Here is a 22,381-nt window from a genome sequence, read left to right as displayed (position 1 = left end):
CTGATGGATTTGACAACAGAATAGCAGTCACATCTTTCAGCACATTGTGGGAGCTCCACAAGTAATCACAAGAGGGTGGGAAATAGTGTGTGTGAAGATATTTTGCCAGATGGCTCAGAGAGCTGGACACAGTCATTTATTAAAACTTCCCTTTGGTTCTGACAGAGTATATATCTCCTAGGGTTAGTTTGGACACAATTCCCTTACTAAATTCAAGTTGTTACAGACATAGTTGTTTATGCCTCTCTCTAAAATACGAGGGTGAAGTTTTGGAGATGAAGCCAAAATTATTTTGAAGTATTGTAGTCATAGACCAGCATATAGCAGGACCAAATACGTATGGTCTAATATGTAGCAAACAAAAAGAAAAATGCTTTTGAAAGCAAGCAGGCATGGACCTGTTAGGGCTGTCTCACTTGGACTAGATGATGTCCAGAGCTCATTTCCAACTCCAGCCGCTCTGTGATTCTGAGATAAACATGAACATTTGTATCTACTTCTTCCATTGCTAGTGGTCTATAAGTATTGTCCTCAAACAAGTGCTGCTTGCTCTCTAGGAGCATAGCACTGGAAGAGGCCTCCTGGGTGAATCAGAGCCCCTGCTGTTGGATTCCCTGCATGATAGTGCCCCTTCCATCAGCTGAGCAAGCTCCATCCTAGAATTAGTTGGGTTTTTTGCCGTGCTGTTCTACCTGGAAATCTCCCTCAAATGTTCATTTCACAGAAACTTTATTTTAATCTGCAGCCTAAATTTAATTCTGAACTCTTTATTCTTGTGCCAGTGCTGTCCTTTACCTGAGCAGCCCTTCTTCTCTCCTGGTGTTCCATGTGGGTCTGCATAGGAAACAGTTGGATCTTCTCTCAGTCTTTATTTCATTTGGTTTGATACAAAAACACTCCAATCCTTCTGTTTACTTTTGTTGTTCTTGACCATGGGTGATCAGATTTGAACACAACATTCTTTGAGAAATCCCATTTCTTCTGCAGATAGGACTCACGGGTGAATCTGAGCCTTGGCTCATCTCACCACATTTCTCTTCCTTGCAGATGCCAGCTGTTCATTGTGAATCATCTTGCAATCTATATGCACAGATGTTTCCAGCTCAGGAACACTTACTGTCTGCTTGAAGACAGTGGTTTTGTGATATTGTTTTAATACATTTAAAAGGCATTTCTGTTTACTGGAAATAACTTTTAACTCCTGATGTTAAGGAAAACTTGATATAAAGAGGGTTATTGGATGTGTTCAGAAATATTTTCTCTTCCTGTCGCTGAAGATGTGCTCATGCCTGTGTCTGAAGTTGTCTTCTATTAGTGGAGTAATTAACATATCTGTCATCCAAACTGCTCTGCATGCTGTTGATTTTAATTACTTTAGTCTCTACAATTACATACTCCAGTGAAATTATAGTTGCAATATATTATAGGGAAGCCTCCAGGAGGATCTGTACATCTTGTACTTGAAGTGCAAGTGCATAAAAAGATAATAGGATTTAACAGGTAGCCTTTTCAAAGTGCCACAGTCATTCTGGCAATGTTTTCTGTCTCACAGAATAACATTATGCCTGGTTGCTTGGTTATTAATAACTTAAGGATGGTGAGTGCTGAGATAGGACTTGCTTGTTCTGTTTAACTCCCTTCTGGAGCCCCGTCTTGCAAGGCACATGAGTTCAGTGAATAATAAGTGTCACTCAATCCTGAAGTAACCAAGTTACCATGGTAATTTCATCTTTCTAATCAAGTTTACTGACAAACCAAGGGACAGATAGTTTCTTAGAGCAACAGATTAGCTGCTCCTCACTTCTACAGTGGACCTACCTCAGTGCCTTGTGTTTGCTGTGCTGTGTATTCTGTTTGCAATACACAAGTTACAGAAGGGTTTGCAGAATCTAACCTTTATTGGGTTTGGTTTGTTGTGGTTTGGGGTTTTTTCATGTAGCTGTTATCTTTAAATTTTTAATGCTGGAATATTTCAGTCTCAGTATGTGACTGCTGGGTAGATTACAGAATCACAGAATAAGCTGAGTTGGAGGGGACCCATAAGGATCATCGAGTCCAGCTCTTAGCCCTGCACAGGACATCTCCAAGGATTACACCATGAGATTAAAAATGTGGAAGTCAATTCTCTGTAACAGTGAGAACAAATACATCACTCAAGTCTGTTAAGCAGCATTTCTCTCTACCTTTTGAATGCATTATGCCAGTTTACTGGTAGAAAACATGTATAAATTAACTAATTTATAGTTAAGTCAGGTTTATGGTCCTGTGTGTCTCTGGAACAGGATAAAATGGCTAAAGAGTGTCTGGTGAATGTGTGTTTTGGTCCAATATTTTCTTAAGAGGCAAAAAGTCTTATTTCACTGCAGATCTTTAACTTCAATCAATCTACTGGTTGGTTGCTTGCAAGTCAAATCCATTACTTGAATAGCTGTCTTAACTTGTACAGTTGCCACATGCCATATTAGACAGATGCTTCTCAATGAAAACATGAAGAGTGAAGTAGATAGCCCTCAGGTGTTGCTTAGATATTTTGTGAACCATGGAAAAATCCAGGTATTCCAAATTATCTATATATTTATCTATGGAGTAATGAATTCTCTCATTATGTCTCTGTCATGGCACTCTTTGAATTAGTTCTCTAATGATACCAGTTGCTGTTTAAATAGTAGTTCCAGAGGTCATTAACACACATTTTAAAGCCTGTATATCAGGTGGACATGTAAAAATCCATGTGACATGGCAGCATAAGTCCCAAAATGAGAAAGTGTTCTGAGTTCACATACTGATTTTGTGTATGTCATGCTTACTCTAAAGTATCAATCAAACACTTTTGTTCTGCACACTTTTAAGTATTCAAATGTTTAATTTTTTCCTTTCTTTCCAACAGATATAAGTTTACCAAAATCAGCAACAATATGCTACACAGCTGCATTGCTCAAAGCCAGAGCTGTCTCTGACAAGTAAGTGCTTAAGAACTGCATTCCAGCAGAATTCCTGATTTAATGTAAGATTTTTCTTAGCTGAGCCCACACCCTAACAATCTGCTGATTTAGCAGGAAAATTAAGACCTGTGGTAAATTGATAAAATTGCTTTATATATAAAAAATTTGTAGTGATCAAACATTGCACTTGAGATGCTAAGGAAGAAGAAAAGAAGAGAAATAGCATAAATGCAGTTCTTGTTTCAGTTTTGTATATACTGTCTGGGTGAGCTTTGGCTTCCTAGATAGTATAGAGAAGATGCAACTGAAAAGGGTTGTGTGGCTGAACCTCTTCAACTTTGTGTAAACCTGACCACAAAAAGGTAAAAACTAAACGTGAATGCACTGGTAACAATGTCATTTTTCAAGTGCTGTCAGCAGAGTGCTCATCTAATTAAATAGCAGCAGGTGGACTTAGCATTATTATGTCAGGGATTCGGAGAGGTAGATGACGTTCATATTTTTAGAGACACAAATATCTGTTCATTCCTTTTATGTTTTTGTCTTGGGTCTCAACCTTCCAAGGTGCTGAGCACATCTATTTGATGCCTGTTGACTTGAGAGCACCGGCCCACTCTGAAAGGGTGCTCAGCTCCTCGTGAGATGGAGCTCAAAAACCCCCATTCTGCTCTCAGATGCCTTCACACAAATCTCAGGCAGAGTTGTGTCTGTGCACCTGAGGGTCGAATGCCCCCTAAAGTCGAAAAGCAAGTGGAGTGGAAAGCAATTTTCTTGACTGACATCCTGACAGTTTTTGCTTTTAAAGTGTGTGTACACATCAAGATCTAAGTAATTTTCTTTCATTCTTTTTATCCTGTAGATCGCCAGTACCTACTGCAACATCTTTCCTCCCTACACAGCGACTCCAGCTTGGGAGGGCAGGGCTAAGGTTGTCACAGCTTTCCCTGTGGTGTCTGCCTGCCAAGTACAGCTCTGGAGTTAGCCGTGGGGTGTGAGGTGAGAAAGAGATTGCATGGTCTGGTTTTTTATTCACTGGGGCAGATGATTTGCCCACAGTTTGGGCATGCTACCCTCAATGGTGCTGCAGCCAGTAGACCACCTGCTACTGCTGCTGCATCGTGCTTCCATCTCAACCTGACCCAGGGGCATTGGGTTGGGAACCTTCCTAAAACTTCCCCAAACCAGTTTTTAATACAAACCCTCCAACAATAATTTGGCATTGGTTTTTTGGGGGTTTTTTAGTCTTGTTATTTTTTCTTTTCTTTTCTTTTTTTTTTCCCTACAGTTTCAGCCTTGAATATGCCCCTAGCAAGGTACCTAGAGCAAATTTAGGTTAGTGACAGAGAAGGGACTGTTTGAACTGACTTTCTGCCATGATTAGATACAAACATGCTTTCCGCTTCTGCTGGGATTTTTATTGGCCTTGATGTAATAGATCACTCAGAGTTTCCACTTGCTATGGAAGTTTGGAGAGCATAGGAAAATTACTCAGTTTGGTTACATGGGCCCATGTTCTAGATTCCTTTTCTGACTTTTTTCTTCCTAGCATTTCTGACCTAATGTGTTTGTTTCTTTGCTTTTGTAGATTTTCTCCAGAGGCTGCCTCAAGGCGAGGGCTGAGTACTGCAGAGATGAATGCAGTAGAAGCTATTCACAGAGCAGTAGAATTTAATCCACATGTGCCAAAAGTGAGTATTGAGAAAACATTGTTGTAGCTCTAACACTGCTGAGGATATAACTCCTGATTTTTGTGTTAGAGTAATGAGTGATGTTGTGGAAAAGAGCAAACAATGAAAAGGGGGAAAAAGCTGATAGTATGCACAGTTTTTTGGTTTGCAATCTCATATTCAGGACTGTGCAACTTGAAATTTTAACTGATGTGGATTTCACCAAATGTTGAGCTGCAGGCAGATCATGCATAAAGATAGATTATTATTTGCAAAATAGTCATTAAAGATCTTCTACTTCAAAGTAGCATATTTTACTTGTGTACTTTTATTTGTGTATTTATTGGTGTACTTCATATAAGTTGCATTAGTGATTCCTTATGCAGCAACCTGTCATTAAGTTCTGAGAATGCAAAGCTCAGAGAGGAAGAATTGCTGAGAACTGCAAAGTGAAAAAAAACAAAACAGATTTGTGTTCTAATTCCCATACCTGCTCTCTGGGGTTTGTATCTCAGCAGTAAGAATGTTGCCAAGAGTTTGCTGAAGGCTAAAGGCAGATTTTTTTGGCAATTGGACCTTTTTGGCCTCTGAACTTCACCCCACAAACCTTTGGGCTAGTGTTGCCCTTTGAAAATGAGCAGCAGAAAAGTGGGATGTGTTAATGTAGGGAGCCTTGTCATGAGGTACAGCTGAACACCAAGTCTGGTCAAGATAAACCCAAACCCTCTTCCATATGTACACGTGGGTTGCAGAAAGTTAATTCTCATGCACTGCAGGAATTAAATGTTTGCTCTGTGAGCTTTGTCTGTTATGCCAACCACTAAATAGCTGTCTGAAAGTTAGGCTGTTGTCTTAATAAAACCATCTAGATTCCCTCTGCAGGCAGTGGAAAGAATGAACTGCCTTAGATATCTTTTGACAGACTTTTCCTCCTCAGTGTTTCTACAGTGACTATGAACGGAGCAACTCTGTTCAGTAAAAGCCTGATTTGTAGACAACAAAGTTTAGGTGAGAATGAGTCCTTTTGTGATATTAGCTGAGCTTCTATTTTTGTGCCATACCATAAAAGGTGTATCTTAAATGAAGTTTGATTCCAGGCCTTCTCTGTTTACTTTCTTCCATCCCAGTGGTTGTTACAACAACACAACCATTGGTGTTTCTCTTCTGCCCAGTTGCCAGTTTAACTCTAGTGCAGTCCTGTTCTGGGTGAACCTTTCTAGATGTTTTACTGGGGCTCAGTTGGAGATGTTGCCAAGGAAAAATATCGGTTTAGCCTGTCATGAGCCGTCCTTGGGAGCTTGTTCCATTTTCCTCACTTATCCCCATGCTGTTGATAAATGTTTCCATCACAATCTCTTTTAAGATCATGTTGTTAATTGATGCCCTCTATTTTTCAAAGTCTGACACTCTGAAATTGAAAACCTTTGTGATACATAAATTACTGGGATGACAAGGTAGGATGATAGAAGCAGACTGCAGAGGTTCTTTTAGCTCAGATTTTAACATTAAACCAGAATAGCCTGATACAGATTAATATACAGCTGATTTCACACTCATTTCTGCTGCTATTACCTAAAAGATATTAAGGTGTGAAAGTTCATTTTTGGTTATAATTTTATGCAGTGTGTGGATATTACACCTCAACTTCTACTCGGTCGTAATTGAAGTCATATCCCGTTTGTTTTTAATGAAATGGGGATAAGTTTTAGCCAGCAGCATCACAAGAAGTCTAACAGGGCCACAAAACAAATGTGTGTTCAGTGCTTCTCTAGGACCTAAATGTTAGTGAGTCTTTTGTACAGAATGAGGAAGAAATAAACTACAAAATGTGACAAATTATTTAACTTACTACACAAAAATGTAGGAGTTAAACAGAGAGGGTTGTATTGCCACTGAAGCTGTTGTTCCAGAGGGGTTTTTATGTATGCACTGTATCACGAAGAGTGCATAATTTGTGGAGTGGTTGGGATAAAAGGTATGTGTATTCACAGACACACAATTTCATCAATATTATTTATATGTGTTTGGGGCTTCCCTTCTTGTATGTAACAGAACTGTAAAAAGCTAATGCTGATAAGCTACCACAGCTGTCTCCTGGACATTAATCAGTTGTGGAACACCCTTCCTGAGCTGATTTGCAGAGCTCTCTCCCTTCATTCAAACTCCTCCTGAAAAGCACTCCCTTCCCTTCTGTGATGTATAGACTAGAGGTATTTATTAAAGAGAAAACAGATGATGGTCCATATATCTGACTGTTAAAAGTGAGCCAAAAGTATGTGCTGCACACAGTTGTATGGATTTGTATGTAAATCAGGAGCTGAGTTGATTTGAAGAAAGTCTCTGCTGAAGTATGCTGCATTTCAATTGGACAACTTAAATATTGATATTACTTTAAGAAATGCCAGTTTTGTCTGTAAACAATCTTTTAAAAGGATGTAACACACCATTGACTTAAACACTTTTGAAGATTCATCTGTTCTCTATTGTTGTTCTCTCTCCCTTCTCAATTTTTTTCTTATTTATTTTGATTTTCTTAGTAAGAACTGTGTCTGTCCGTATGCTTGTGTGGTTTCTAGTAAGTTGTAGTTGCTAATAGAAACAAATAATGCAAACAAATTCATCGACCAGATGGGAAATTAATCTGTTCCACACACCCCATGATATTACAGAGAAACTATTTGAGATATGTTTGAGAGAGTTTTTAACTCTTCAATGAGACACTGATTTGTTGTTGTATTTCCAGCAGAAAGGCCAAACCTCTTAATTACCACCAATTCAATGAGAATTTGAAAGATGACCTGAAAGTGGCTTCACTAGGCACGTAGAAACCAGTATTTTGGAACTTTCCTAAGCTTATGCTGTTCATCCCACTGGGAAGATGAGAGTTCCTGTTCAGACAATGTTAAATTCTCATATTCTGGCCTGGAAGGATGCTGTCACAGGTGCAGGACTGACTGTTGCCTGTTTGCGACCTGAGCTGTAATTTCAGAGTCAAGTTGCACAATTGAGGTAAAGAAGGAAACCTGCCTGAGTTAGGTTGATTTATTTTATGAAAGGTCACTGGAGTAATATGGAATGCTAAAAGCACTCCCAGCAGGAGAGAGCTAGGAGCCAGAGAGCTGTCAATATTGTGAAATAGATAACGCATACTCGATCGATTTAAGCAAGAGAAGTATGAATTCCACCCTGTTGCACTTCATGTGTACAAGGTCCATTGTCATTCTCCAAATGGTGATTAAAACACATTCCTGGATGCGCACAGAATGGCTGTAGCTGAGATTTATCTATCACAGTGTCGTGTAACTGGCCCAGAAGCCCTCTGTAGAAGCACATGAAAACTTCTGTTACTCTTCCAACTCCCAAATATAGGTCTCTGACAAAAAAAGGTTAGGTTAGAGGGAGAGAAGAGAGAGGTCAGAAAAAGCAGAAAAAGACAATCCAAAAGGCTTGTTGTTCAAGCCAGAACAGCACAGTGGCAAAGGGCTAATTGAGCTATCTCATGATGGCAGGCATCATGTGCAATTCCAGTATTTGCTTCTAACATCATTGAGGATGGGTCATAGAATCATCAAATCAAAGAAAATGCAAGGGTTGGAAGGGACCCACAAGGATCATCCAGTCCAGCTCCGAGCACTGCACAGCACCATCCTCAAGAGTCACACTGTGTGCCCAAGAGCATTGTCCAAAACCTTTTTCTGTCAGGCTTGGTGCTGTGACCCCTTCCCTGAGGAGCCTGTTCCAGTGTTCAACTATCCTGTCACTGGCCACGAGAGTGAAGAGATCATTCTGGCAAAAATTGTCTAGGCTGTTTGTTTCTGAGCTGGTTCATTTTTTAAAGGAACATGATAAGCCCAGATGGTGATGGCACTTTATTTCTTGTTCTAGTTGAACTTCTTCATTTGTTCCTGAAAAACAAATGCAGTTGGAGATGTATTGGTCTTAGCATCTAGATTTCCTCCATGAATGCCTAGCTCTTAGCTAGGTTTCTTATTTAAGCCTGTTGTTTGATTCTCCCTCTGAAGTGAAACCATGCTTGGGTTCAGAGTTCTGTCAGGATGAGAGAGGGCTCCCCTCTTCCCTGTGTTTTCAAAGGATTGATAAGGTATTGAAGTTTTATGACTTAAACTGTGAAGGTTGTGGTTCAGTCTGGGTGGATGCTAGTGTATCCAGAGTTCGAGTTAATAGGGAGTCTGTCAAGAGATGTAGGTTACTAGTACAGATTTTAGTGGTGTGATTGGATTTTCTGTCCCTGTTAGTCCTGTGACAATAAGGGCTGTGTTCTGGAATAAGAGCTTTGGAAATTTTGAGATCTGAATAGTCCGATTCCCACCCTGAAGTCTTTGATGGCTCAAGAGCAGACTGCACTTGTCTAGCCTTTGATGAAGTGCAATAGCAGCCTCTTGGAAGCTACAGTCAGATGTTTTTGGCTGATTTTTTCCAAGAGCTGGAGATGTGTGCTGCATGCAGTAGTCCATCAGGACTGTAGTTCACACATACGGGCAGCATGAGGACTGCAGCTCATTGGATGGTTTTTAAGGAAAAATTTTATTTTTTTTATTATTTAGTTCATTTGAGTGGAATTTTTCTCCTTGTCCTATACAAAACATTTCAGGGGGACTGTGTTGGTTTCACAGACAACCTGCTAGAAACCCAGCACATTGCTGGGGCTCAGTCCTGCCTCTGAAAGATGCAGGACTAGTAGCCTGCAGTTATCAAAAAAGGGGACTGCCCTCAGCTGCCTCTAGGTAGACCCTTAACCCTGCCAGCAAATGAATGAATGCTCTCTGAACTCTTGAGCTCTCCTTGAAAATACAACAGTGCACCAATGGATATGATATTCGTGGACGTCAAGACCATCCTAATTTTCATGGACGGTCATATCTCTCCTTCCACAATAATCAAGCCTTAGTTACAGCTAGGCAGTTTTTTGGTACCCTTTACTAATGTTCAGGGAACTTAAATAGGTGGAGGCCTTCAAGTGCCATCTCCCAAAACCATTTCTTTGAATTTCTTTGCTTGAGAAATTTGATCTTTTTTGTTTTGGAAAGTGCCTGATGAGAACTGTACAAAGTGTTCCAGACAGAGTCTCTCTGGGGCTGTGTACAGTCAGTGTTCCTGCTGGAAGTGCCTCCAGAATAAATTAATTGACAGTTTGTATGCCCAAAAGGTGTGGCTGACACTTATGTGTAAAATAAAAACATTTTATGAGTCACAAATTTATGAGTCTTGAGCCACCTATCAACTTTGCATGGAGGTCTTATTGAATATCACCAAACCAGGTAACAAGGGAGGAGGGGTTCACATTTTTGATCTGAGGCACTTGTAAAAATAATTTCTTTCTGAAACTGAGAAGAATGCAGACTGAAAAGTTAACATAACTGAGTGAGGACTAAGCTTGATTGCAAGTGTCAAGATATATCCTTCCATCTGTTATTTCCACTTGATTTCTTTTTAATTGCTGATAACAAGCAATACATAAGAATCCAAACACATGTTTTCTTTTAATGCTCCTAGATATTCAACATTCCTTCCTGGTTTTTCTTTCCCTACTAATAGTGACATGTCATTGGGTTTGTTTATGTTTTTCCTTTGGTTGAAACATTTGAATATTGAGAACTTATTTTCTTATTTAATTTTGCAGAAAATATGGAAATAATAGTTAATGTTCTAAATGAATAAAACAGGTAGAAACCTGCAGCTCTTGCAGCTGTATTCCATTCTGCTCAACAGGTATAATGTGTGTTTTTAAAAGGGAGTAGGCATTCGTTAGGGCAGTGAACATTTGCTGTATCGGTGTCAGCCTGGCAGCTCCCTCCCTCTTGTCAGCTCTTTATTCTGTTCTCTCTATCACCCTTAATCCCCTGGACTGCCTACTAAATGGCAACTTCCTCCATTAATCCACCTGCTCTGCAGCTCTCTCAGATTTTTCTGAAAGGCTTTAGGCAAAATCCAGTATCATATTCAACTACTCCCACTGCTGGTTCAGTTTCTCCTCTTTTAATAGTTACCCACATCAGAAACATGTGATTTCTCTTTGAGGTATTTATTTATTCCCCAGGATTGACAGTTCTCTGTTTTGATTATGAGCTCTCCAAATCTTTTACCTGCGTGACAGCTCCATCAGACAAAGGGGTGACACTCTCTAGGACATCCTCCATGAAATCATGCTGTTGGTGCTCATTTTCTTCTGCCCTTTTCCTTTCCACAAGGCTGACTTTCAATCCTCATTCCTTTCTTCTGCCTTTTCTGCACCAGCACATCCTTTTCACAAAAGCCAGCATTTATCAGAGGTTGGGCAAGGCTGACATCACCTGTGGCCCCTTTTGCCTCTGGTGCCAGGTGGCCTCCTCATGGGTGCCTGCAGTAGGAAGGTGTCAATCCCTGGGTCCTGCAGTCCTCCTCCTTCCACACCAGGCCATAGCACAGGGTGAAATAGAGGGGCTGAGCACTCCCTTCATTACCAGTGATCAGCCACACCCTTCCTTTCCCAGCCTTGTGCTAGGGCCTGACTCGCCTGCTGCCTTTTCTGTTCACTTGAACAGTCTGCTGGGTAGAAGGTTTGATCTTGGGCATCCTGGAAGAGAGCGACAGTTTCCCTGTGCTGTGAAACGCCAGTCAGAGCACAGCTGGGAAATGTTTCACTCCTCAGGAGAACTGACAAACAGGAGCCGATTCAGCAGCTTGTTTTCTGTCTGTTACTCCTTTTCTGAAAAGGTTGCTGGCAAGGGCATCCTTTACAGGAAAGGATTCATCTTTACCCTCTGCTGTTTCTTCCCCCTCCAGTAGCTGGGACGTAGTGACACAGCAGTGATGTCTGCTGAACTGGTGTTAGTTGTCCAGTTACCTGTTAGTCTAGTTCATGGATTGAGGAGGAAGGAAAAACCACCTGCTTGAATGTCTGAGACCTCTATCTTTTCCTGTGTCATGAACCCTCTGTATGTTTCCTCTGCTTCTGCTGGCTGGGGGGATCCAGTTATGGGGAAATTCCATGTGAAAATTGCTTGTGGTTTTAGCCAGTGGTCCTTTTCATTGTAATGACACATTCAACAACTGTGACAAGTAGCAAGCTTGTAGGTCCCATCCTTTTACCCCCCCCTCACCCCTGGAAATCAGGCACTTGTTACGTTTTGTAACATTTTTACCTTGTTACTTGCTCTTAGCTACTTAGGTGGCTGCCAAGCTTGCATGTTCACAGACCTCACAAGCAGTTAATGGCAATGCAGTAAATGAAGCAACCTGTGTGCAAACTAGGAGTGCTGTATGTTTCCTTATAGAAAGACTTCATGCATCAAAATGCTTAAAGTCTTCTTCATTTTATTATAAACACTTTTAATTAAAAAGCTCTTGTAATTCAATTCCATTTTCTGCTTTGAGCCCTTTTTTCATCTCCTTCAATAAGAGAGATGTTTAATTTTGAATTTCTGTGTAGTCCCAATACCACTGCTGTAGAGCAGAACCATCTGACAGCATATCTAAGTCTTTGGGAATAATTCAATAATTATCTTCGAGTGCAGTTGGTGATGTTACACATTTGATGAAATCTTGTGAGAAAAAGTACTTTAGGGAAATAGAACTTTCAGTGTGCATTATAGAATTGCAGTCAGCATTCTGTGCTATCTATTACCTCTGCAATAATTGTGCTCTTCTTTTTTATTTTAGTATCTACTAGAAATGAAAAGCCTAATTCTGCCCCCTGAACATATTCTGAAGAGAGGGGACAGTGAAGCAATAGCATATGCTTTCTTTCATCTTCAACACTGGAAAAGAGTAGAGGGCGCATTGAACCTCTTACACTGTACATGGGAAGGCAGTAAGTAATCCTCTTACAAAGGAGCTAATAAAATATTTTTATTGAATTTCATTTAAAACGTAATAGTTTTTGTCAAGTATAGTATGTGAGAATTTTGGACACCTGTTACATCCTCACCAGCATTGAACTATTTGAAATTTGAGCTGAAAACACAAACTTCATTTAATGAGTAAAAGGAGTTTGAGGTCTTGTGTTTGCTGTTTAATACTGAACAAAATTTCCCAACTTCTTTGAGACATATTTTCCTGCTCATGGTTAAGGAGATAATAATTTAACTTATTTCATTCCAGAGATTTGTTTGTCATTATTTGAATGAATAGTTTCAAACGGAGAGTATATTCAGATTGGACATAAACAAAAAATATTTTGCAATAAGAGTGGTGAGGCACTGGAACAGGTTGCCCAGAGAAGCTGTGGATGTGCCATCCCTCCAAGTGTTCAAGACCTGGTGGAATGGGGCTTCAAGCAACTTGGTCTAGTGAAAGGTGTCTTTGTTCATGGCAGTGGAGTTGGAACTAGATTGTCTGTAAAGGTCTCTTCCAACCCACACCATTTTGTGATTCTATGAATGCTTTGATATTTGGGAATTGAGTGTGCCGTATAGACAGGTATATATTAATATATATTAATGTGTAATATATAAAGAAATATTATTATATTAATATGTAATATTATTATATTAATGTGTAATATAAAGCAATGCTGTATTTTTATGACTTTTTTTTTAAACTGACAAAGTGGAGTGAAGGATTGCTGGGATGCATAGGAGACTGGAATATGTGATATAGGACAAAATGCTGAGGAAGCTGGTTTTGTTCAACTTGGAGAAGTCTTGGAGAAATGAGTGAAGAGATGATCCAGTTGCTGTCTTCCACCACCCTGCAGAGAGATGATATGGAAGAGAGAGTCACAGTCTTCACAGAACAGCCCAGCTTAAAGACAATAAGCAATACACACAAGTTCAAACCAGATAAATTTAATCCAGACCTAAGAATCATACTTTCACAGTGAGAGGGATCCTGCCCCAGAGATACTCAGAGCTCAGCTTGACATAGTTCTGAGCAATCCAGCTCCTGCTTTGAGTGGGAGGTTGGAGTATATGACTTCCAAATATCATATACTAGCTTTCTAATATATATTATCTTGTCTTTGAGATGTGTTTTTACCAGAGAATTTAAAAGTGCAATTTATGATCAGACTTTGTTGGCGTTTTTTCTCATGCAATTTTTTCCTTTATGTAATCTAGTTCCCTGTTTCTCTCTGCTTTATTCTTTTTTGGTTTTTTTCATCCTCTCCATATGTTATTGTACCAACTTGTTTGTGTGTGTTTTTCACTGGTTTTGTCCTCATTTAGCTTTGATAGAAAAGATACTTTGTTACCATGATAATTCCTGTAGAAATGCACCTAATACCTCCAGTGTAAAAGTGACTTACTAACTCAGTTACAGTATGAAATGAGCTGAACTTGTCTAATTTGCAGTGTAGGCTCCCTGGGTGCACTGGTTTTATTTCTAGGTGTATAGAGCACCTTGCTCAGCAGTCCATACCGGTGCTGCCTGGTTTGCTCTGCTGCATTGCTGTCTGTCAGATCTGCTAGCTTTTCTCCCATTATTGCTCCCAGTCTGTTATTTTCTCTGTCATAGATTCCTCTCCCAGGGGCTTATTTTCAGTGATTTGCCTTTATGCAGTGTTCCTTCTCTTCTGCATTGTTGCAGAAGTCCTCTTTAGCTCAGGGCTCATCATTCCATCAGTACAAGCAGTGTTTTGCAGGGAATCCTGAACAGATCTTTTGCTTTGTCAGGCTGGGGAGCCCCTAAAGGGCTTTGTACCAGGAGCAGGTTTTGGCACAGGAGTCTGGCTGCTCTGCAGTCCTCCTGCCACTTAGGAAACAAGTCATCTGTGCCTGAAGGCAACAATAGGGAATTATCATCTAACTGTATTCCCCTTCTTATTATCTCCACATTCAGCAATCTGAACATGTAATTTATTAGCTAATAGCTGGATAATAGCCTGTAAAGATGTAAATGAATATCATTGCATAACTTCTGCAGAAAAATCCATAATTCATATTGTACAGTGTCTTCAGAAAAATACAAACAGTGCACGAGTCCTCAAAATTTTTGCTCAGATTTTGCTCACACATGAAGACAGGGGCTTTAATGGTTTCACAGTGTCTAGTCCAATAATCAGCATGTTTGGTCCGTATCTTGGCATCTTTGCATAACTAAGTGAAAACCAGTGAAGACATGGCAGAGAAGTTAAATGTAATTAAACAGTCTACATATAATACATGGTCAGTTGCCCTTGCTTTCCTTCTATGTGTTTGTAGGTATTTTATTCATAGTACAACTATAAAAGCCCAAGTGCCTCCACTGTGTTTGGGCCAGGTTCTCTGTGCAGGAGGTCTGTAGTTTCAAGTGTAACCAAGTTTCAAAAGTGTCTGGGGTGATGGTTTGTCACTATTGGTTTCTAAACTTGTGTTAAAAGTCCTGCTGTTTGCATGAGGAAAAGAAACCTAGGGGTTCCCAAATGCTCTCTCTTGCAGCAAGTGCATGGATGAGTGGCAAACTGACTCTGTGCTACCTGAGTCAATTAATGTGAAACAGGATCAGATAATACCATAGGAGGGAGGCAGAGAAGTACCTACATAGACACAAACTGATCCAGATAAATCATGGCTGATAACATTGCTAAATAAAGCTGTTTTGCTGTAAATGTCCTGGAGTTGGTCTCATGTCAAGCATGATTGCTTAAATTGAATAGCATCTATCTAGACATTTTTCCATTGTTTTGTAAAAGCAACATATTCACCTCACATTTTATTTTATTAAAATCTTAATATTACTGTGGCTTAGGGTAAGGCAGAAGAGGCTTGATTGTCTGCATCAATATTAAGCCAAATTGGAAGGAAAAACTTGTGTTAGGGATTGAAGAAATGAGCATTGAACACATTCCATATATGTTTTTGTACAGACACTCAAGTTTCTTGTGTGTTAAGATCATACACAGCTTGGATTATTGTATTTGTACTTGGCTTTTTGGGTTGCTATGGAGAGGGGTGGTTAATGCTGGAAGGGCATTACAGCCCAGGTTGGTTTACAATGTTTTAGGATCTCTGCCTTCTTTACTATTGCTTTAAATGCAGCAATCAAGAAAAAAATACTGTAATGTAATTTTGCAAAAAAAATACAGCTAACATAATTTCAAATGCAGTGTGCACAGCTGAAAATATTGGGGGACTGTGTATTTAAACAAATCCTTAAGTTGCCTTGTGAGCAAGAGATAATGGAGTGTTACTGTGTGGCAGTGGGCTGTGCCTAACAACTTAAGTGTACAGTGCTGCTAGGACATCTGTGGGGAAAATACTGCTTCAGTGACTGATGTTCATAGGAGTAGTGAGAATAACACATTGACGACATTTTAACAGTGAAAATAACATACAGGATAATGGAAAAGGATGCGTTGATGCAAAGCTATATTTCAGTCAAGTATTCTGATGTTTCCATAAACCACACTCAGATGGCCTACGACATCAGCACCATCAAGATTTAGTAATCCATTTCCCTCCCTCTCTGTTATTATTTTCAATTTTAAAAATTCATAAGATTAAGTATTATTTAATCAATGACCTGAAGATTTATGCTAGAAACCTGACTTGATGGGTTGCATTTAGAAAGAATGCATGAGAGGAAACTGGGTTTAATAATTTAGTATTAAATCTTTGATTGCCAAATAGAAAATGAAAACATGACTGTGTTGGAAAACTGGTCCTCGGAGGTCATGTCATCAGTGTTACCTGGCTTGCTGGAGTGTGATAGAAAAAGAGTAGTGTATTTTTTCCATCAAAAACTTCTATTATTCTTGATGCACCAAGACTGTGAGTATTGGTCTGCATTTACAGGCTTGGCTGTTCATTTTTGTAGGCTATACCTGTTATGTTAGATACACTTCTTTCCCCTGAAATTTAAAAATACTACAGCCTGAAAGCCTAAGACAAAGTGTGTAAATTTGGCTATAGAATTGGAAGCATAATGGGCTTTGATTATGCAAACATTTTTGTATGTCCTTGTGATGTGGTCTCACCTGACATTCATGAACATTGTCTCAAGAATAAAAATAAACCTAGGAGTTTTTGTGATTAAAAGCTCAATGTAGATTTCTATTTTGGCATTTCATTAAGCAATTTATATGCTGTTTGCAACCAAATGTAAGTGTTTTGTCTATGTTTGTTTTTCAGAATTGCAAGTATTCTTAAGTATGACTGCCACACTCACAGTAACTTCTGCACTATGTTTTCTTTTCAGCTTTCAGAATGATCCCCTATCCACTGGAAAAAGGACATCTTTTCTACCCTTACCCTATTTGTACAGAAACTGCAGATAGAGAACTACTACCATGTATGTTCAATGTTTTTCTTGTTGTGATTGACCCCTAAGAATTGTTTACCTGAGTCTTGCAGCGCCGGTCTCCTTTGATGCCTTTTAAATTGAGCACACTGGATGAGAATAACCAGATTGACAGTGAGCCTCTGGAGCTCCTGGGATGGTTCAAGAGGCGGGTCCACAGCATAGTTCATAACAATTAGCTGTATTTATTACTTTTGACAGCTTACAGACAGGGAGAGAGATTACCAAAGAGATCCAGATCAGTTAGATCTTGCTGTTCTCTCTTGCCAAGACACTGATCTTTCATCTGGGTTAACATTCCCTCAAAGCAAAAGCACAGTGTCACAGCCTTGTTAATCTTTGGTAGACACACGAGCTGCTTGAATTCCGAGGCAGGATCCAACTTGCTTGAGGACAGCTGGATCATTCCTGCAGCTAGTACTCGTGACAGCCTGTGCTTACATTTTCCAAAGAGCAGTTTAAATAGCAAGAAAGGGTTTTCTTCATGTTATGGCGTGTGCACTGTTATGGAGAGATTGATGTGAAGTCATCTCAGTCACTTTTATGTGTGTTTATAGCGTGTATTAGGAAAGTGCCAGCAGCGTTCCCAGATCCAGAGATCCAGCCCTCAAGAAGCATTACAGTCCAAGCTAATGAGACTCATTGCAGTGCATGCGGTGAAGCACAAGAATGCAGAGGAAGAGCCAAAGCAGCCAATCTTGCAGTTACACTTCATTCCCACGTGTTCTCTCTGTGGGACTTTGTGTGAGCACGAGTGGAACACACACAGGTTTGCAGGGTCAGGGCAGAGGAGGGAAATAAAAGTTGATCCAAGGAAGAAGATTCTTCTCTCACCTTTTTTCTCCCTAAGAAGGAACAAAGAAAAATTTGTTCTGGAACTAGTAAAATGAAGCCTCCTTCTGCTGGGAAGGCTGCTTTTGTGGGCATTTGCATCCTTTATAGTCTTTCATTCAGAACCTCTCTGGTTTGGGCTGAAAAAGGTGTTGCCTCTTTCTATAAGCCTACATGAATAAACATTAGATGAGAATAATACAGCAAAAATCCACTCATTGCAAGTCTCTCCTTCACAGCACATTCTTGCTGATATTACTCAGAAATCCTTGGCAACTGACAGTATCTCCCCACCCCATTATAATCATCCTAATTATAACAACACCTCTCAGAGTGCTCTGCTTGCTTTACTCAGAGGGATGCTGAGCTGGGGAGGGTGGAGTGTCAGGAGATTTAGGAATGACAAAGTCATGCAGAATAGCTCAGCATTCTCTTTTTAGATGCAAAACTAATTGTTCTTGTCAAATGTTACAAGCTAACAGCAGGACGCTTCAACAGCATATGCAAGCAGTGTGTTCTGCTGTGGCAGTCATGGGAAATGCCTTTCACTGCAAAATCTCCTGGGTTAGAGGAGGGAAGGGTTTAGAATGCCTGACAGACACAGGTGGGTTAGAGGGGTTTTGCATACCTGTCCACACCCTTCAATTGTGCATGTTTTTTGGGAGAGCCAGCTGGAATTATATCAGAACACAAAAATCTGATAGGCTCTCCCAATTAAAAATATCAATCACAAAATTTTTGCCCTGACTGGATAACAGGCTGGGACAGCAGGGTTGAGCCCATGTGAAAAGGCAGTGCAAGAAAAGCACAAGAGATCCTAGACTTACAAAGTCCATGTTCTGGTATTTCTGATCTCTGCATTTATTTTTAATCAAAGAGAAGTTGTATTCTATCCCTACTTTTGGTTTTTTTTTTTTTAACTGATCAAGCAAGCAGACTCAAGAGTCATATATATTTTTAGGTTTTAATATTCTAATTTAAACTCCTATGAATTCCTGCTTTTGGTTTTGAGGAACACTCTACTTTGGATGAATGTAGTCATGAATGTTGCTGGATTACCCTGTGTTTGTGTCATCTGCAAGTACAAAGAGATGGGAGCTGATCACTGAAGCAAAGGAAGTAGGCAAAATGGAGGAGTAATGTTTCATAAATATGAATAGCCATAGGATTTGTTTATATGGGAAGCCTTGAGGTTGGTCCTAAATGAGGAAAAATGTTTCAGAGTTTGCATTTATCTTGACTGTAGCTCTAAACTACAGACTGAAGGAGTGAAACAGGTAAGAGTCCACCCAACCTTTAGCTAGCCTAGAGGACTTTTCACCTTGAATCTGAGCTGCCATAAAAGCTCAAGGGTTTTATCCCTCTGGTAAAATATTCATTATCCTCTTCTAACCCTTTTAGTCATCTCAGTGCTGTTTTTTCTCAAGTGCAGTGAAGGGTTTTTTATACCAGAGTCAAGGAAATGTCTGTATTCCTATCAGTGTATATTAACAAACACCTTAAAAATTCACTGTTCATTTAATTTCCAGGTTTTAAAATACCTGCCTGTATGTCCTGCTGTTAGGATAATTATTCTTGCTCTGCAGATAAACCCCTCAGAATTTACAGTTACAAAGGCTGTAGTTTTACAGCCTGCTTCAACTGGTCTGCAGCAATGTTTCTGTATGGTTGGGCTCAGTGCTGCACCCAGGCTCATGTTTCTGCACTCTCTGTGTATCAGCATTAGCAAACATGCAGCCATGGGGTAGTAATGATGGACATTAAAAAAGCTGATGTTTTATTTCTAAGTCTGTTTTCTGGAATTAGCTGGTGCAGAGCTGCATATAGTTAGTGCTGACACAAGGAAGACAAAAGTGATGTGTACATAGCACCAGAGTAAACCAGAAACAGGATCCTTGGAGAGAATTATTTGGCAGAGACAACTGACAACAGTAATGTCCTTAGGTGTATCAGACCTTCCATCTTCTTCTTCCTTCAAAAGAATCTTTGTGTGTCTCAGGTTGTTCAAACTGTGTAAGAACATTGGTTTGCTTTTGCTTGGTGTTGTGTTTTGGTTTTTTTTTTTTCAATGTATAATGCCTTCTCCTATCTTTTTCTACAGCATTTCATGAGGTTTCAGTTTATCCCAAGAAAGAGCTTCCCTTCTTCATCCTCTTCACTGCTGGACTCTGTTCTTTCACAGCCATGCTTGCTCTCCTGACACATCAGTTCCCAGAGCTCATGGGGGTCTTTGCAAAAGCTGTGAGTATTCTCTGCTGCTGCTCCCTTCTGGTAAATAAAGACTCCAGTGCAGGAAAAGCTGAGCTGATGCTTCCCGGTATTAAATACCTGCATAGTCAGAAGCACCAGTCCTATCTGAGCAGGGGATACATGCACAGCTCTCAAGGTTGCTAATCAGTAAGACATGACTGCTTGTCTTCTCTGGTTTGTATGGCTCTGTTGTTAGGTTTGATGTCTTGTGATTTTGCCAAAAAAAAAAAAAAGGGCTTGGTGGGAGAAGTGAGTATCTGTATTTTCATATATCATCCACTAAAATAAACCAATAACAGTTCTTAGTTATTAGAACCCCTTTGTTTTGTGTAGAGTCATAATGGCTGATGAGATTTCCTAGGCAAGAGAAGCTCTCACTATGAGCAGAAATGGAGTGTACTGTTAACCAGGACAAATTTCTGTGGTTGTTCCCTGAACTGCCAAGGAGGAAGTAGTCTCAATATTTCCCCCATAACTTTCCTGAACTACATCCAGAGAAGTCGCTCCTAATTCTGCTTTTTTAATCCACCAAGGATTAATAAATTTTGGAGAATGAGGGGGAAGAGCCATGAATTATTCTAAACCAAACTTTTTTCCTTGCTAAAACAAGAACATCACTGCTCCAGCATTCTAGGAGATGAAAATTCCACTAACAGAAAAGCTCTAGGATAGTAAAAAATTCCTTCTCTAGTAAATATTGAATATCTTCCATTGTAATATATTTTCTCAAATATATTTGTCTCTGTTTTAGGTCTCAGGTTTCCAAACTGGCCTCCTGGCTTTCTTTTTAATGTCTTTGGTACTTTTGATTTGGGGGTATAGGGAGTGGGGTGCAGGAGGCCAGGCTGAAAGGTTTTGGCAAATTCCAGATTGTCAGTACTCTTTCAAACCCTTTTGCAAAGGGCAAGAGACTCCCTTTGCAGGTGAGCTGCGTCTTGTGTGAACCCAGGCCTGGGAGTGGGGTCTGGTACAGCAATGGTTCATGCAACAAGAATTTTTTTTATTAGCTCTAGAAGACACAAAATAAGATCAGTTGTAATAGAAGATATCTCTTATTTTAGCAGAAAGTGCTGAAATGTACCTGAAATATTATTACTCCTTCTTGTTTCTTGAGTGTGTGCATAGGTGTTAGGTAGACAGTAAGTGTTTAACTTGGGCACATGATCATAAACTTCTCTGTAAGGCTTTTCTTGGATTCAGTGGTTGAGTGTTTCTGTTCCTTAGTGAAGTTACTGAAATGTATGACCCTTGTTTGGCTCTTTCAATCCAATCTTTAGTTTTCTGATACTGTCACAGTTGTAGATCCCAAATCTGTCCCTGTTAGCCTTGTTCCTGTGTTTATCAGCCTTGTATCCTGAACAAAGACTACATGCTGGCAGCATAAAGAGATTTTGTACTTAGTTCTTCTGCCACAGAAGAAGTTAACATGTATTTCTCAAATGTATTAATAATTAGTTATAGGTATTTCAATGTGTATTTCAGGAGTTCTTTGAATACCTGAGTTCTGTGACTTGTGGCTGCCAGTGGTTTTTTCCTGTGATAAAATGTCCTCCATCTTCATTTTTTTCATACGCCTGTCTGAACATTAATATGTTGAAGACTCTGAATGTTGTGTTCTGTACTAGAAAGAAGATGTAAAGATAAATTTTAGTCAGTGATGCAGAGTATGTTAGGATAAATTCCAGTTAGTGCTGCCTCCCTGTATAGAGCAGATCTGTAGATAACCCTGAGCCATTTTAAACCCGCATCTCAAGACAGGATGTTTGTCTCTGTGAGGTGGTCTGGCATACCCCTGTTATGAAAAAGCCTCTCTTTCTCTTCACTAGGTTTTGGGTTAAGCTTTAAGTGGCTTCAGTATGAGCTTCAATCTAGGATGTGAGATGTGTGGAAACTTTTGTAGTCCACCACTTTGATCTTTGTAAAGATGGGGCTCTTGCTTTCTTTACTGCCAAAATCCATAAATTTCTGCATGTGCAAGGTTCAAGAATTTGGAAGTCTTTATATGTGAATTATGCAATTTTTATCACGCTGGAGGATTTTACAGAGGAACACAGCAAAAATATCTTATTGAACGGCTTTCTTTTGAGGTGTATTATCTCCTGGATTTTGATCTGAATGTGTATCTGATTTCTTTGCAGTTTCTCAGCACCCTCTTCGCCCCTTTAAATTTTGTGATGGAAAAAGTAGAAAGTATCCTGCCCTCCAGCCTGTGGCACCAGCTGACAAGGATCTGAGGGAGCATGCCCATGACTGACTGCTATGACATCTTCTGTGCCAACTTTTTGTTGACCACAAGAAAGCATGATAAAAAAGGGAAGCAGTTGTAAGACTTAAAAACTCTTCATGGATTGTCTGTTCTCATATAAAAACTGTTTTGTTGTACAAAATACATTGATGTTAGGTTCTATTATATTTTGCCTTCAGAAAAGAAAAAAAAAATAAACTTTTGTGTATTGTAGCATTGCTGTCTTTTGA

At 39.7% G+C, this 22,381-nt stretch overlaps 1 protein-coding gene across 2 annotated transcripts in view; it reads left to right on the top strand.

Moving 5' to 3' along the window:
* The window catches only part of ST7 (suppression of tumorigenicity 7), a 136,507-nt gene extending 114,143 nt beyond the window's left edge, over window positions 1-22,364 (top strand). For both annotated transcript variants that reach the window (XM_038155201.1, XM_038155202.1), the window contains exons 10-15: window positions 2,888-2,960; window positions 4,528-4,630; window positions 12,269-12,419; window positions 16,724-16,816; window positions 19,758-19,897; window positions 22,045-22,364. In XM_038155201.1, coding sequence (XP_038011129.1) covers window positions 2,888-2,960; window positions 4,528-4,630; window positions 12,269-12,419; window positions 16,724-16,816; window positions 19,758-19,897; window positions 22,045-22,140 — 656 coding nt within the window. In that variant the 3' untranslated portion in view covers window positions 22,141-22,364. The remainder of the gene's footprint in view (window positions 1-2,887; window positions 2,961-4,527; window positions 4,631-12,268; window positions 12,420-16,723; window positions 16,817-19,757; window positions 19,898-22,044) is intronic.
* The last annotated feature ends 17 nt before the right edge of the window (window positions 22,365-22,381 follow it).

This window comes from Motacilla alba, chromosome 1A (genome assembly GCF_015832195.1).
Source record: "Motacilla alba alba isolate MOTALB_02 chromosome 1A, Motacilla_alba_V1.0_pri, whole genome shotgun sequence".
Classification (NCBI taxonomy): Eukaryota; Metazoa; Chordata; class Aves; order Passeriformes; family Motacillidae; genus Motacilla; species Motacilla alba.
The sequence above is the reverse complement of the archived record's forward strand: the minus strand, read 5'-3'. Positions and strand labels throughout refer to the sequence as shown.